Raw genomic sequence first — 17,699 nt, 5'->3', positions numbered from 1 at the left:
TATTTCTCCCTCGATAATCGATCTCAATCTATTCTGGTATTTCCCTTTTATCTTTTTTTTTTTAATTTTATTTTTCTAATTCTTCATTCTTTTCAATATACTCTTTTTTATTTCTATCTCTAAATTGAATCTCAATAATTTTTTTAAAATCAAACAAGCTATCAATAGGTAAAAATAACTTTATATTTATTCAATACGAATTTAAATAATATAACAATAAATATTATTTTGTGCGATGAACGGACAAAATTATTAGTTTTAATTCTATAGTTATTTTAACTTACAATTATATTTTTAAATTGGCATTAAACTGTATTAATTATTGTTATCATTGTAACCAAAAAAGTTGTTGTTATTCTGAATACTTCATTATCTTTAAAATTAAATTAAATCTTATTTTATTTTAATTTCTAAAAAATCCCATACTATCTTTAAAATATTTTTGTTATAGTTATATTATTATCTTCAAATTTAAATCAAATCGAATGTTAATTTTTTTTATTCATTTATAATTCTATAAAAGAATATAAGTTGTTTTAATTTACATACAAAATTATCGCTCAATTCCTCACGTCATAATTACTGTTTCACAACCTGGCAAGTATCGTTGAATATTCCACTCTCGTAGCCTATATAGCGAGGTCACGTTTTTCCAATTCATTCATGCTTCATCGTTCAGCAACCTGCAACAGGAAGACACCAAGAAAGTCACCAAATTAAAAATGATGAGCAACATTTTTTCTCTCTGCCTCAGTTTTTCATTACTCTTCTACGGTATATTAATTCAACTTCTGTTTGTCTCATTTTCGTTGAGACACGTGCATGTGTGGTATCATTCTATCACATTCATTGGTGTACATATTTTCTCATGCATAAAAAAACATTGTAAAGCCTCTTAGTTTAGGGACAATTAGTTGGTGCTCGAGTAATTTTAAAATTCTTTTTTAAGTAAGATGTCGAATTTAAATTTTATAAATAAAAAAATATAATTAAAAAAATTCTTAACAATCAGATTATTCATCCAAGATTAATAATAATTATACTAATATCATAATGATAACAAAAACCCTCCTACTTTATACTGATACCGTTACATATTTTATTCTGCATTTTTTTGATAAAAAAGCAATAAATAATATTGATGAGTCTACTCTTTTATTTTTTAACCATTAAATATACAAGTAACTGACTTTTGATTTTTCACGTATGCGTTACCTTTTTCAATCATCGAGATAAGAATGATGCATTCCTCGCGCGCAATGGGCACTGTCCATTGACCTGGATAAAACAAGTTCACGAGTGCTAGAATTCAAGCTATTTTACGTTTAGTTTGTTATCCATTAATTTCTACCATAGGAAAAAAAAATTACAAACACTTCTAAAGTTCATATTGAAAATTATAGGTGAAAATATTTTTTTTAATATACGTTAATGTTTTATGAAAAATAATCTTTTTGAATGGGATTTGAGTTATAAATTTGCTTTTAAAATTTTGAATATATTCTTAAATAAATTTGTAGGGTCTTCTGGACTCCTACTACTCATTTTGTTAATAATTCACTTTTCTTACAAGAAAATTTATAATAAATACATGTGCATTTTTTAATTTTAAGAGGAGTGTTAACAAACATCCCCTTTAACGTTTTTACATTTTTCTAATACATACTCTCTCATTTGTTAAATTTTACTAATTTGAAAATGAGAATGGGCAAATAAAAAATAAGAACATATTATTGAGATTCACATGAACTTAAAGTTCAAATAAAAACGAGTACGTTGAAAAAAAATGTAATAGATAGTGTGATACTTTGATATAAAAAATATGATTTTGCATTGTGTCCATAAGTAACTGAAGATGTTGGTTTTGCAAGCAGTGGCTCAGGGAGCCACAGTTACTTTCACAAACAATTGCCAATACACGGTGTGGCCAGGAACCCTAACCGGAGACCAAAATCCTCAGCTGTCAACAACCGGTTTCGAGTTGGCTCCCGGAGGAACCAACTCTGTGAACATTCCATCTCCATGGTCGGGCCGGTTTTGGGCCCGAACCGGATGCTCCAACAACGGAGGGTTTACATGCGACACCGGAGACTGTGCCTCCGGTCAAGTCGAATGCAACGGTGCCGGTGCAATCCCACCCGCTACTTTGGTGGAAATCACCGTTGCACCGAACGGAGGACAAGATTTCTACGACGTGAGCAACGTGGACGGGTTCAATGTGCCGGTGTCCATAACCCCACAAGGTGGAAGTGGCGAATGCAAAACCTCTAGTTGTCCAAATAACATCAACGATGTCAATGTGTGCCCTTCGGAGCTCCAAGTGAAAGGGTCTGATGGTAATGTCATTGCTTGCAATAGTGCTTGTGTGGCTTTCAATGAAGATCAATATTGTTGCAGAGGAGATTACGACACAGAAGAGACATGTCCACCTACGAACTACTCTCAGATTTTCGAGGAGCAGTGTCCTGATGCTTATTCCTACGCTTACGATGATAAGAGCAGCACTTTCACTTGCTTCAACGGACCTGACTATGCCATCATATTCTGCCCTTGAATCCTCATCTCCACAATATAAATAAGACCATACATACATATATATATATATATATATATATATATATATATATATATATAGTTTATATACTATGGTCGAGCCATAGAATGCAGCATGAATAAAGCATCACGTATTTTCCCTAATTGCATGTATATATTCATAAATTACATCTTACTATAATAAAGTTTAAATTTCATATTTCCGTTTCTGTGGGGTTTGTTTATGCTCCTTTGCCTAGCTGCCCTCTTTTAATTGACTGTCTCACATCCAAGGTATGAGCTAGCTGATTATAATATTTACGATGACAATAAAGAGCAATGATCAATGAGATAAGTTTTTAGTCAAGATTATCTATTTATATTATTTCTAACTTGAAACAATATTTTTTATTTAAAAATAAGTGTATTTCCATGATCCTTAAAATTAATATGTTGGGTAAATTAAATAGCTATTTAAATGTCTAATTTATTTCTAACTTATAACAGATTGTGTCTAATTTAGAATAATTTATATCTACCCTTGAATAATCTAATAGGATAAAATTAATTATTATACAATTTAAATTAAATTTAAGGTAGATATATTCCTAGTTAATTAATCTCTTTAGAGAAGTATTTTTGAACTTCAACAAATAATTTTGTATGGAGTATATTGATTTAGATTTTATTAGGATGAGTGCTGAAACACTCAATTGTTAAGCTGTTTGACCCTGCTCACAATTCACAAATACCTCAAAAGTCACATTCTTTTCATTTCACATTAATTATTTCAAGATTTGAAAGAACTTTTCCTAATACGCGATAGCTGCCCTATTATACAAGTTATTGAATTAACAAAAAGTGCTTCCATAGGATATTTACTTTAACAAAATAAGTAAATAGACTTCGGTGGGAGAGTTAAAAGAATGAATGGATGGGAGGTGAGTTTGGTCTTGGTCCAGGAGGAGAGACTTTCAATGGGAGTTGGAACTGATGCTCAGTCTCTCCAACAAGTGGTGGGTCTTGGGTTGGGGGTAGGACCGACCCAAGAGTAAGGGCGCAACTAAAGTTTATGTTTTAGGTTAACTGGCAAAAAAAAAAATTGTTATTATTACTATGAAGTAAAAGAGATCTCATATATTAAAAAAAACTATATGTATTAATAAAAAAAAATCATATGTATTGGTAAAAAAAATTCAACAAATTTAAACTAAAAAATTTCTTTTAAAATTTTCATTAAATCTCACTTAAGGTGAAATTGGAATAAAGAACTGCTTGGTGTCTACACAGTCTAATTGACATAGGTTATTAATGGCCACTAGTGAGGTGAATCTTGATATATGTTGGAATGTGTGGAATTAAGGTAAACTAGTAAGTCATCCGTATGAACACACGAGCTAGTTGTAAATTTAAATGCATGATATAATTGTATTCATTTAATTATAATTGTGTCGAATTTAGTAAATGATAATCAATATTAATTAAAATCAAACTACTAATGATATAACTATACACTAATTGTATGAGAGCATAAGAAAACGTTCAAAGTCTTAAGAAACATTGTGTTTAAATATATTCATCTATATATTCCATCATTCACCATTTTCAATACACTATATACCGTGTGAAAGCAATTTGTATTCTTTGACAACCAAATCTATATCTCTACTACCATGATCAATCATTTATTTATACCTGGTCAGTATAATTTTTTTAAAATAACTTATAATGGTAAGAAATCAAACAGGATGACTTGCATCGAATTAAAGCAAATGGTTACAATCCAAGTGATGGAAGCAAGGTCATTCAGCAGCTTTGGTCAGAAGAGGTTTGAATTTTTTGAGGCCTACCCTCAATCGCCCATTATCACTACCTCATGTGGATGAAGATGGTGATGCGGAGATGGAGATTGATGAGCAAGGTATTGAGAAAGGAAGATGTGTTCCAGCAACCAAATATACCAATAATAATATTCTAAGGATACAAAATTATTTCCAACAACCAAAACTACCAGAGAAATTGAAAGTATTCAAAGCATGCAGTTTGGTGAGTATATTAACCATGTGTTTGGATTAGGAATTTAAATTTTTTTAGAAAATTTAAATATACAATATTTTGATTGTCTTGATTTAAATTCTTTTTATTTTATAAATATTTTGTTTGGAAGAAATAATTTAATTTTTTGTATTTTAATTTTTTTGTTTGGACAAAATAATTTAATTTCAATTAAATTCAAATTTTCATTTTTAAATATTTATTTAAAAATTAAACTTTCAAGAATAAAAATAAACATGAGTATTTTTTAAATAATTAAATATTCAAAATAAATTTAATGTTATACAATATATAATAATTTTCGTGATGAATATATAGGAGGATAGAGTAGTATTTTACATATTCATTGTCTAATTTTCCTTGATATGGTTAGGATTATTTCTTTATTTTCTGAAAATGGTAAGATAATAATACTATATATTTCTCCAACATTTATGTGTCCGATAAAGCCACTCCCTACACGTTGTGTATTATTATATTCATAACATTTACCCAGTGTGAGTGCATTTTCGTTCAGAGAATCTTGTTCTAATTATGGAACAGTTGAAGCCAAGTGCTGCTAACTCTTCCCCTCTCACTCCCCTCGGCTTCTTGGACAGAGCAGCCACCGTCCACGCGACTTCCCTTCCCTTGTTTATAACCACATCACCTTCACGTGGTCCCAGACGTGCTGCCGATGAACATATTCTCTCTGAGAAAAGACCGAGAGAGAGGAGTGAGTACCGCAAGAGAGAGGAATGAGCCATGGTATAGAGAGAGGGCTGAGTATGGCAGAGAGACGAGTGTGAGTGCTGGAGAGATAAGTCAGAAAATTGAAATTCTTTGATTTTTAAGAGAATTTCATATTACTCATTTTTTGTTAATTAAAATTTCTTTTAAAATTTTAGATATTTAATTTCCTTTTAAATTATTATCTAAACACTAAATTTAAAATGATAGATATTTAATGTCTTATTTAAAATGAATTATTCCATTAAAAGTATCCATCCAAACAAGGCTAAATTAGCAAGCAAGAGGATGAAAAGAAATAAATGAAAACTAAATCTAATAATATTGGAATATATAATATATTTCACATAATAAAGTTGTCTATTTAGGTTATAAGTGCACAAAATTAATAGATAATATAATTATATACATTTAGTGGTAACTATATAAAACTTATTAGATGAAAACCAAAATTAATAAAATTAAAATATATAATAGATTTTATAAAATAATATTGTCTATTTAGTTTGAATGGTTACTCATGTTTTAAAATATTGTAAACAATGAAATACATATTTAATTTTATTAAAGTTATTTTTGTTTATTATTTACAAAAGACTAAATTATGAAGTAAAAATATAAAACGACTAACATATTGAAATACATTCATGATAAATATATTGAAGAATAATTGTAAGACTAATTTGAAATATCAGCACGATAATATCATATGATAAATGATTTAATAAAAACATAAAAACAAAACAAAGTATTTTTTTTAATTTAAAAAACAAAATTAAACCAAAAAAATAAATAAAACATGGAAATATAAATATTATCTACTCAGTATGGTGTATCGCAATTACACGGCGCGCAGTTAGTTGTGTATCTTTTAAGTATGTATGACAGTTTTCCAATTCATTATTTTTCTTAATTGATTGAAGCTCTGCATCATTATATTGTGTGTGTGTGTATTACAGTCTAACCTGAAAAAACAAAATAACACATAAAACTAATTATAAATTTTTTTCTGAACACATTGCCTTAGGGTCAAAAGTACTTGATATCAGAATAATTTGTTTGAAGCTAGTATAGAAATATAATTTCGTTTAAAAAAATAAATATAATTTGAATGAGAGCAAGACTAAAATATAAATATAATTTCATTTAACTTGTGCTAGTATAAAAAAATGATAAAAAACAATGGTATAGGGACTGTTATTATCACATAGATTATATATAAAAATTTACTTCAATATTTATTAAGATTAAAATCACGTGTTTTTAAAATATATGAAAATAGGAACCAATTAATTATATTATTATTATTATTATTATTATTATTATTATTTAATATTTACGGAATATCAAGATAATGAGTTATAAAATTATAATCCAATGGTTAATGTACCAAAAAAAGGTAAAAAAAAAATAATTCAATGTTAAGATTGACAAAAATACATTCTATTTAAAGTCATTAATAGTGGAGTACTAAAGTCTTACATCAGTATAAGCTAATTCCTCTTATACATCATTAATTTACTTACACATTATAAAATAACTTGATATAGATAACACATTACTCAAAAATCTTAATTTTAAGAAATAAATTTAAAGATAGCAAGAGAAAAGGCACTAAAAGTAAAAAAATACATTATATATCTTTTATAAAAAAAATGTTATGTGAATTTGGTTTGATGATATTTAAAATATATATTATTTATATTTTGATTCTTAATTGTTATACTTCTCATTTGCATTTTTAACTATTGTTTTTTTTTTGGGTACTTATATAAAATAGGAGTATGCACTCAGAGAACAACTAGAAATGCATTGTTCCGAAATTTCATTAAATTCAACAAAATAATGTTAACCTTAACGTATGAATCTTCCATAAAAATATGACTCTTCCCAAACTGTCCAAACGGATAATTCAAGATTCAATACAACGATTAATGCAAACTATTTGCAAGAATCAATATATTCAATCTCAAACGGGAATTTAAGGTTTACTCATGATGAACAAAACTTGTATATAAAGCACTAGTCATTAATCACATACAACAACATACAAAACCATTGCTAGAATGTCATGATCACGACGCAAACAAGAAGACAAATAGTGCCTACAAATTAAATATTTGAATGCTAAGTGAGATATAAGACAAACTTGGATATATCAAGTAAGACTTTACATGAAATGAACAATGACCCTTGACTTTATATTTGAATGCTTCCATGTAACTAACTTCAAGTTTATATATTATATTTGCTACTAAAATAGATTAAAAACAAAACACAACCACACACAAAAAGAGATATAACAAATGAATAATACTTCAACTCATACAGGTATATTTGTATTAAGTCTCTTAGCAATCATTGTCATCGAGTACTCGTTGGTGTCAACTAGTCCCAAGTCCCAAACAAACAATGCTAAGGTTAACATGCCTACTTTTCACTGGTGAAATTATTTTAAACCAAAGATACCTTATTGGAAGACCATGTCAGTATAATCAACCTACATGTAAGTAACCTCTTTAAATAGACAAAGAATGGAGACGATTCTCTCAATTGAGTATGGAAATAAACAAACATATTGTGTAAAAGTCAAAGAATGGAAAACCATGTCGTAGCACATGCACCCAATAAGCACACCATCAGTCAACACAAATAATAAACCTTAGGGGAATGTACCTCAAAGTTAGAGGAAATAGTTAGGGTTGGTGACAGTGATATTGCCTGGAGGTTTTGGAGTTGTCCTATAATTAAAAAAATTATTTATGCTAGAGAAATTATGAATAACAAAATAGACCAAGCATGCACACAGACCCAAAGATAAATAAGAAGTGTACTTAAAGGGCTTTAGGTGCCTTACACATATTTGAGTTTGGCAGTGGAATCCATACCAATTTCTGACCAAGAACCAATGAATTTGTTTCCAAAACAAATTCATCTTATTAGAGACACATAAAGCAGTCAACAAGAGGAAAAGCAAGTGATCAAACCATTACTACAAAACAAGTCTCATCTTAGCAAAACAAATTCATCTCATTTAAGACGCATAAAACAGTCAATAAAAATTATAAGTGGTAGTTATACTAAACTAAGTGCTGAATCAATGTGATGAATTATAGTTTGAGTCATAAAATTTATTCACACAATAAACAAATTTGATGAACAATTTTCTTATAAGTGGTAGTTATAGTAAACTAAGTGCAAAGTGAATCAAGAATATTAATCTTACAACTCATTTTCTACACTTCCACGAGGGTATAGTTGTCAAAAATCTTTTGGAGCTAGTTCATTATGTTAATTTAATTGAATATTTGGATCATAATAAAAAACCTTAAGTCCTTGTCATCATTTGGTTGTACCAAAATTGATGCTAGCGATATTTATGTAACAACCGTGATAATCACTGTAAGCAATGAGTACATTAAGTTGCCATTTCCGCTAATATAGAACCAGATAAATAAGAAGTGCGTTCAATTTATCATGCAAACTTTCTTCAATTTATTTAATCTATTAGTTATGCAGTTGAGAACTTAAATCTGCTACTATTCATGTAAATACCATCCTAACGTGGCAAGTGATAGTAGTAGTAGTCTTTATTTTAATCCTCAGTAGAAAAACTACCTCACCAGTTACTACCTACATTGACCACCACTTCCTCTTATAGTCCTCACCCTCTCTATCACTCTATTCAAACGTCACCATAGTTTATCAACCACGAATGTCCACAAGTTGAGAACATGCAAAAAAAAAAGAAGCAAAACATGGAAGCTATTAAGTTGGTGATCCAAGTGAGAGACCAAACACAACTTAACTGATGTTAAGTTAACTGTTAAGTTGGTGCTGCCAACTTGCCTCCTATAATACATGTGACCCCACACCTGAAAATCCTTTTTTTTGTATGCACTTTAGCAACCATATAAATAGTAGTTTCTGAATGATACTAACACACAACAGTTACCTCACATTGGTTTAAATGTCTATGTTTACCTAATTATATTTGAAGCACTTAAAAAAAGAAAACAACAACGAAGAACAAGCAAACCAAAACCCCCCAATTGAGGGGTTGTGAGTGATCACCCTATAGGAAAATAGACATTAGTGACAAAGACTAAGGTTAAGGAAGGAAGTTATAAAAAATGGCTAACCATAGTTGCCTCAAGGTTTGCTGCGATCTCTCAATCCCTTACCTCTTGAATCTTATCATCATATACAAATACCATTAGAGAACCAACTTTCTCCCTTGGTTGCAATTAATGAGATCAGTCCCCTTTGGTCTAGGGAAAAACAAATATGATGATTCATATTACTTACCATGAGCAAATATAATATTAGAACTCATGACTCATACTACTTATTGCTATTAACTGAGAATAGTGCAAGCTGATTCCCTGTCCATGACTATTCAAATACTAAGATGAACCAATGAAAAATAGATACAAGTTAAACACCTTTTTACACAAAAATCTCTAGCTTTAAGAACATGGGCAAAGGGCCTGCCATGCACATGGTCACAACTATTTACTATGAATCAAGTACTATTAAAAAGGGAAGCAGTAACAATCTTCCCGTCTAAAGATAGAACACAGATAGTACATTTACCTTGTAACTGTCCTTTTTTTTTAGAAACCCTTAGATCATTGACCAGTGAAACAAGATTTGTAACTCCAGTGCTATCAAATAAATCATCATATGTATGAAAAAGGAAATGTAACAAAAATCATACCTTTTAAATTTTTTTAAAAAAAAAACTCTTGTACAATTGCTCTGGTAATTGATTGAGCCAACCACAAAATAAAGGGAATAGCGACAAACCAAGTTAAAATGGAACTAAAAGGCTTGGAATCTGCATTTAACAATTCACGACATTACCTAATTACATATACATAATAGGTACTTATGCTTGACCAAAGTGCGGATAAAATAAAAACAAGGTTGCAGCAATGGTATTGACAGAGTCGCGGAAAATAAGGTTACAACAAAATACCTGGGCATGGTGGCGAGGTGTCACGGTGGCACGCTGTCACAGGGGTTGCAGATGTTGAGATAGAGTCATGAACACGAACCTTAGACGGAGGAGAAGAGAGCGCGAGGAAAATAGGACTCGCGTTCTAATATTTTTAAATGTAGCTTCAATATCGATTTTCAATACAAAACCGATGTTAACCAAACAATGTAAACATTGACATTAATATCGGCTGTGATGTTAGAATCGATGTAGAATAGTGATTGTTTCTACATCGGTTATATTTGAACCGATGTAGAATGAGACATTTTTTTTTATTTTTTGAAATTTATGAACCCAGGTCAATTTTCAGCTATCAAATTAGTCACTGAATACAATACAAATATGTAATACAATACAAGAAGCTATGTTGCTTATATTAACTAACTCTTTCAGCATCCACAATTTTATTAGTACTTTTTGTTGACTTTATAGTATACATACAACGTCCATGGTTTTCTATATATGCTTTCTCTACACTGTTCTCTCTTTAAAGCTTTTCTATATATGCTTTCTATATATTTTCTGTTTTTGTGAATTTTTCCTCTATTATTTTAATTATGCATTAGTTTATTTGGTAACTTAACAAATAATATTTGATAAAAATACTATGTGCATGATAGTATAAAAATACTTTGTGCATGATAAAAATACTATTTGCATGATAGTATAATAATCGAATTGATCATTTTGATCTGGTTATAAAAACTATATATGCTTCTACCTCATTTCTATCTTTTTTTCTCTTTTTTTATTACTTCTTTCCTGTCTTCTTTTCAGCTAAATACACCCCATTTTTAGAGAACACGGTTTATTACCACTTATAAAATTAAATTAAATATCCACTGGAATTGATTTTTTTTTTTTTTTGTATGGTTTTGAGTAAAATGGTAGACCTCCACCCAAAATGGGATGCAGGGAAGAAGGATAGAAGGAAATTAAAAAATATAAATAAAGAAAATAATAAATGGACTAAATATTCTATCTGCTAGGCATTTTTTTTTCCACCATAAATACTCTTTCTTTCTGCTAGGCATTTTTTTCAAACTTTAATGTTATCTCAAATATTTCACAAACTTCCGTTATAGTTCATTTGTGTTTTTCTTGAACTTTTATTAATTTTCCTGGTCATTTATCTATTTGAATATTAGAATTAGCATAAATTAATTCTAAGATTAAAAAATCAAATTTTTTAAATAATCACTTAAATCAACTTGATAAATACCACCAGTAAATAGAAAAATCTGTTCATAATTTCTACATAGTTATGTACTAGAGACTCCATCAAAACCTTTTTCAACCAATCCAAAAACATACGTTTAACTTGAGAACACAACATCTCCAACAATTAGTCCCACTGAATTCAATAAAAAAATCTGTCAAACCACATAGATTAAAATGCAAACAAAAACTAGTTTTCCCATTTGATTAATCAGAAATCAGACAAAGATTAGGGGCTTACAACTACAACTAGTCATTGAAGGATTAAGGATGTATATGATGTAGTAGGTGAAAATGAATGGAGACATTTTTTCAGAGTTCTGTCTTATTATGCAATACATGTGTATTCTCAACCAAGACAAGAACAAACACAAGGGCTGAAAATCAACTAATCTCTTAACCATAGGTTAGGAGAGGGATCTCAAAAGCCACTGAAGCTGCATCAAACTCTGATGGTGAGTGGATCACTGAACCATTCACCTGTGAACCATAGATAAGGTGAGCAGAGAACACACTCACCTTCTAAACCATAGTTAAGGAGATAGCTGAAAATCAGTTTTCTCATATTTTTATCTTCAACTAAGTGTGAATTGCGTCATGCAGTTTTCTCCTATTGGAGTTTAATTTAATCTACATATTTTTTTAGTACAAACCTTGAGATAAATTTCAATTCTAATAACAGAACATGACAAACAACATGTTAAGAACTATATTTAAATTTTGTCCAATCAAAAAACCCTTTTCTTGCTTAATGATGGAGCTATATTTAAATTCATGTCAGTCTCTTTGTCTTGATTAACCACAGAATTTATCATTTCATTACTGTTCCCAATCCTCACAAGATCCACAGAACTAGCTCTCAGATCTCTCGGTGAAGTATCCCTATAAAAATATATAATGAGTTGAAGATAAAAATAGAACTTCCTTTCTCTAAAGCAACATCTTGCACTTTTACAATTATAAAATAGAACTGCAATAATATTCAGTAAAAATAAGAATCACCCGGAAATAACACTGGCATCAATGATTTTATATTAAATCTCTAACATTTTCCTTTTTTCCAGTAGACTCTACTGATATAGCCACAAGTGTTGTTACCTTACCACCATCAAAATAAAATACTCATTGAATTATTTATGCATTTAAGTTTGAAGTTATGGTAACAATATTATGTGTTATTATAAAATCTAAATCATACATCTAATCAACAACATAGACTTAAAAGTAAAATTACAATTTACTTTATAAATCCTTGTGCAATACAAATATAAAACCAGAATCAAATTACAGTTTTAAACTACATCTTATCCCCCAAAATGGAGCCTAGGCTTAAAGACCCTAACAGGAGAGATAACATAGATAGTTGACTACTGGTATAATGCTATTATTTCTTGGGTGGCATTGCTACTAAGACCTAGCAGTTCATTATTGTCAGCAATCATCATTATTCATTACAGATTAAATCAAGTTTCCCCTCAATCATCGAAAACTGATTATCCAAAGCAATCTTCTAGTTCAAAATCCAAAAATAGATAACACCGGAAATCTTAAGTATAAGATCCAAAAAATGAAAAGAAAGGATATGAGCTTATTCAATCATTTTATCATTTTAATGGAGACTACTAGTTCTATATCCTCTAATTGTGGAAAGATCATATATAACAGACAGTCTGTCTCTACAAGAACATGTCGTTAAACCTCATAACAAAAGTTATGAAGGGGAAAAGGTCACATATCCCTGCATTTTTCATATCTTTGCTTTCTTTCAAGTTAAGAGTTATGATTCAACTAAAACTTACATGAAGAAACAAGAAAAAGACTGTTTAATGTTAAGTAACAATTTCAATGATGGACATACCTCCCTGTGCTTGTTTGATTGCTCTTGTTGGCTCTCTTAATGATGCTGGGTTTACCACTGTAGTAAAAACCAGTTAAATCGAGCGCTTCACTTGCTACAGCTCCTAAAACTTCCAAAACATTGGCAGACTTGCTTTGAAAATGACAGAGAAGAATAGGAAATAGTCAGATTTAAATTTGAAATGCAAAAAAAAGAAAAAAAAAATGAAGAGACTGCTACCGTGAGACAAAAAGATAAAGCGTAACATGCTTACCTCTTTGCAAACTTGTGAAAATCCCAGTGAATAAATCTAAGATGGTTCTCCACTGGTAGAATTTGGTTCAGATACCCAACATCATTTGCAAATTCACGCCTCAACATCATTTCTCGAGGCCGCTTCTCAACTGTCTGTATTTCATCATTTAAATGAGTAACAAGAAAGTATAAATTATCTTTTTATAAAAGAAGCATTTCATTAATGCAAAGAAAAAATGTGAAAGGAATAAAAAAACATGTAAATTCATATTTGTTAACGCACTAACTATTTTTATATGAGGAATTACCTTAATCAAATTCAGAACAATAATTGGATTGCCATATCTCTTAGCTAGGTCTTCAAAATGCAATTTTGTTGCTTGGTATGTTGGATCATACCTCTGCACTGGAAGTCAAAACGGGGGGCGTCAAAAGAGAGCTAGATGTATTATAAAAGCATAGAATTTAACAATGAACACGATAAATATTAATCTCAACTACTCTCATACAAATTATATCAGGCTTGGGGCTAAATCTGGATGCTTCTTGTGACCAGAAAAGTGGTATTGATCCACGCATTTGCACAACTGAACTCATCTTTCCCTTGCAAGAGCCTGATTCTTCATCAAGGACAATCTGCTCTGTCTCAACATCATTAGCAACCCTCCCCCGATCATTCACACCCCTTTTCAAGTACCTGTAGAAACAATTCATGACAAAGAAAAATAATCCAACCATTACTATTTTAGCCAGATAGACACAATGTAAAACCAAATATCATTGCAAATTGCAAAATACAGATAATTCCTGATATCAAAGAATATTGCTTGCTATGCAACTTGCAGATACAATGGTAGCAATATTACGATAAGAACAAGGCCAGAATGATAAATAATACTTGAATTAGTTAATAATGTGAAGAACGTTACCTTTTTTCAGAGTCCAATGCATCATCAATATCACCAACCAACACAGATGCAGATCCCACATGAGCATGGCTGATGGCTCCTGCATGTATCATCAATATCACCGGAGGTGCATTTTCGTGGAGTGAGAAAGAGGCCATGGGGGAGATACGCCTCGGAGATTAGAGATCCCAGCCAGAAGAGCCGCGTCTGGCTCGGAACCTTCGACACTGCGGAGGCGACAGCGCGTGCCTACGACGCCGCAGCACGAGAGTTTCGTGGCCCTAAGGCCAAGACAAACTTCCCTCTCCCTTTGGAAAATGTTAAGAACTTGAGCCCCAGCTAGAGCAGCATCGTCGAGTCCTCTAGCCGCGACTGCGATGTCGCCGCCGATTCCTCGCCTCTAGACCTCAACCTTGCCCTCGCCGCAATCGCATCCACTCGATTCCCTTTCCAGCACTTTACCGGCGCGGTGCTATGGCAAACCCTTTTTTGTAATACGAGGCTGTCCTATGCGCTGGCATGGGCGGTCCACGTGGCTTTGCATTTGGCTACAATCATCATCCCGTTGCAGCGACTGACGAGCGACTCAGACTCTTCCTCTTCCTTCTTCCTCTTCCTCTGTTATCGATCTGATAAGGGTGAAAGGAACGTTTCCAGAATCTTCCATCCAAATTCGCATAAATGAAGACGTTTTGTATAATATATTTTATTAATAAAGAGGGAAAACTGAAATAAAAAATAATTAAAAAATTTATAACTTCAAATTAAATGCAGTTTTCAAAAAGACCGTAGTAGTTTGGTGACTAACAAAGACGGTTTTTATAAAACCGCCTTTGTAACCTTCACATTGAAGGCGGTTCTATAAAATCGCTGTCGTTAGCTTAAAAAAATTTATTTTATTTTTAAAAATTCCATCTACATCGGTTTTTTATAACCGATGTAGATAAGACGACATAAAAAGACATTTTTGTAGTAGTGATGAAAACTAAAATTATCATAATTTTCACAATCCTTAGATAAATTTTATAATTTAAATGTACAGATTTTTTTAAACAAAGATTATACACTCAAATATACCACCATGAAAAATAAAAGAAAATAAATCACGTAATAAAAACAGGATCTTTAATTATTTAACATATTAAACGGTAAATCACATGTAAATTATTGATCAAAGAAAATGACGAGTCACATGTAATTCTTCCTTGCACAAAGCTGGTTTGGTATGGATATTTCTTCATATATCCTCGTAGAAGAATTTTTTAAAAAGATCCATAAGTGCTGTCAGGAAATTCATGGAAATAAGAACACCATCTCCATCAGGGCTTATAATAATATGTGCCCTAACTTCTCGAAATACTTTTGCTAAACCAAAGTGCACAGGCTTTCCCCAACCAAAATCTGCATCATACACTGGCAAGCTCATCCAGCTTGTGAGGAGAATGTTATGAGGATTCCCAGAATAGGGTACACCAATAATGTCTCCTTGTCCCGAGAAAAAAGCCCTTATGTTATCCAATTGCTCTTGCCCTAAAACAACACTTAAGTGTGACCTTATAAACTCATATGTAACCGCATAAACCGCATCCCTTATCTTTTGAGCCCCATAGCTTAATGGGTTTGATAAGATATCTCCCACACTACACTTAGGTGTCACTGTTTTTGCCAAAGCATTCCCAAAATAATTATGAGGGAGAGGTGGATTCAATCTACTGCGAATATCAACACTAAACATAACTACAGTTGGTTGGTGATTCTCATCAGATGCATGAGCGTGATGAGCCTTAGATGCACATCTCCATATATGAGAAGAAATAGCTTCAAATCTGCTATAAGGTCTTACCCCTTCTTTTGAAGGTTGTTCATTAGCCTTCTTCTTCAGCTTCTCCACTTGGCTTGATGAGAGTTTCAACAATATAGCACTTATCTTGTTTTGCTCAGCAATGTTGTCTGGCATGAACCTTACAGGCTTCCACTCTGGGAGATCAACACATGGTTCTGATGGCTCTGGAAATTTGAGTAGTGTTCGATCAAGAAAAGGAACTTCATCGGGCTTCAGTTCTTCGCCTCGAACCAGCTTTGCCCATCGGTTGATGAAGAAAGTAGCGGCAGCACCATCAACCAAAGGATGAGAGAAAGCAACTCCAATGGCAAGACCTTCACCACCACAGAACCTGGATATATAAGATGGATTGGATGCATAAAAGAGAATGAAAAAGAGGAAAGATAACGGGTTCAATCTACTCTTGCTAACAAAAAACTAACATTCTAATTAACAACTAATATTTACCGATAAAAAAAATAAAACCACAGAACCTTGTTAACTGCACTAGCATTAGCGGCATGTCCTCTGAGGGTCGAGTATAATCAACTTTTGGAACAAGTTCCATGGTATAATCAACCAAATGTGGCTGTGCTTTCAGCTTCAATCAATGTCACTCCTTTTGCATTGCAATCCACTTCCATTCTACCATTTTTTGTCAGCTTTAATCTGCCAGCTATTGGATAGTATGGCACCAAAATCTTGCTAAGAGAGTTCTTCATCCTCTCAATATCAATGGTGTTGTTGGGTCTTGATTTGTAGGCATAGATAGTGTTTACATGACGTAGGTTCCCAATTTGATCACTATCGGATAGCCAAATAGGATCACTGGGAGTTGGCTGATTTGGAGTGACATTGTAAGAAGCAACAATGGTTATCATTTTTGTGCTTGAAGGCTTGAACTAATGTGCCTGAGGCTGGATATGCTTCATGGCTTGGATATACATATAAAGCAATATTTATAGTAAAAAACATTATCTTATGACTTATGGAACGGATTTTTTTATCTGGGGTGCAAAATATATAAGATAAAAAAAATGGGCATTCAGTGTTTTCAAAATGATTGTTGACTTTTATACTGTAATGATGCAATTTTTTTTCCATAAATTATCAAAATAGATAGATTTTTATAAAAATTACAAAAATAAGTGAATTGTGTTTCAAAAGATGATTTTAATATGTATTTATGGCAATATATATATATATATATATATATATATATATATATATATATATATATATATGTACGTGTGTGAATGTGAATGGAAATAATGATTTGCCGTGATTTAAATAAAAGTAAAAAAAAAATGCAGATCGTCTTTAACAATACAAATTACTACA

The 17,699-nt window shown here is 31.4% G+C and overlaps 2 protein-coding genes and 1 pseudogene across 5 annotated transcripts; 1 reads left to right on the top strand and 2 right to left on the bottom strand.

The window, feature by feature from the left end:
- Positions 1-663: 663 nt before the first annotated feature.
- On the top strand, positions 664-2,760 carry LOC114370466 (thaumatin-like protein 1b). The gene is made up of 2 exons (XM_028327827.1): positions 664-774; positions 1,875-2,760. The coding sequence occupies exons 1-2, from the start codon at positions 723-725 to the stop codon at positions 2,552-2,554; spliced, it is 732 nt and encodes a 243-aa protein (XP_028183628.1). The 5' UTR covers positions 664-722; the 3' UTR covers positions 2,555-2,760.
- A 4,551-nt stretch (positions 2,761-7,311) lies between these two features.
- On the bottom strand, positions 7,312-15,284 carry LOC114372584 (phosphoinositide phosphatase SAC1-like). Of its 3 annotated transcripts, none has more exons than XM_028330226.1 (6): positions 14,558-15,269; positions 14,138-14,325; positions 13,937-14,034; positions 13,648-13,781; positions 13,395-13,526; positions 7,312-12,016 (listed from the first exon to the last, which is right to left on the bottom strand). In XM_028330226.1, exons 1-6 carry the CDS (start codon positions 14,692-14,694, stop codon positions 12,013-12,015), a joined length of 693 nt encoding a protein of 230 aa, XP_028186027.1. In that variant the 5' UTR covers positions 14,695-15,269; the 3' UTR covers positions 7,312-12,012. The 3 variants fall into 3 exon arrangements, with proteins under 3 accessions (XP_028186027.1, XP_028186026.1, XP_028186028.1); XM_028330225.1 differs by lacking the exon at positions 7,312-12,016 and adding an exon at positions 12,250-12,418 and having other exon boundaries at positions 14,558-15,284; XM_028330227.1 differs by lacking the exon at positions 7,312-12,016 and having other exon boundaries at positions 13,416-13,522; positions 14,558-15,263.
- A 355-nt stretch (positions 15,285-15,639) lies between these two features.
- Positions 15,640-17,356, bottom strand: LOC114372583 (annotated as a pseudogene). Its single transcript, XR_003658222.1, has 2 exons — positions 16,853-17,356; positions 15,640-16,710 (listed from the first exon to the last, which is right to left on the bottom strand). The product of XR_003658222.1 is annotated as a spermidine hydroxycinnamoyl transferase-like (transcript).
- Between the last annotated feature and the right edge of the window lie 343 nt (positions 17,357-17,699).

This window comes from Glycine soja, chromosome 10 (assembly GCF_004193775.1).
Source record: "Glycine soja cultivar W05 chromosome 10, ASM419377v2, whole genome shotgun sequence".
Classification (NCBI taxonomy): Eukaryota; Viridiplantae; Streptophyta; class Magnoliopsida; order Fabales; family Fabaceae; genus Glycine; species Glycine soja.
This window is presented reverse-complemented; position numbering and strand designations above follow the sequence as displayed.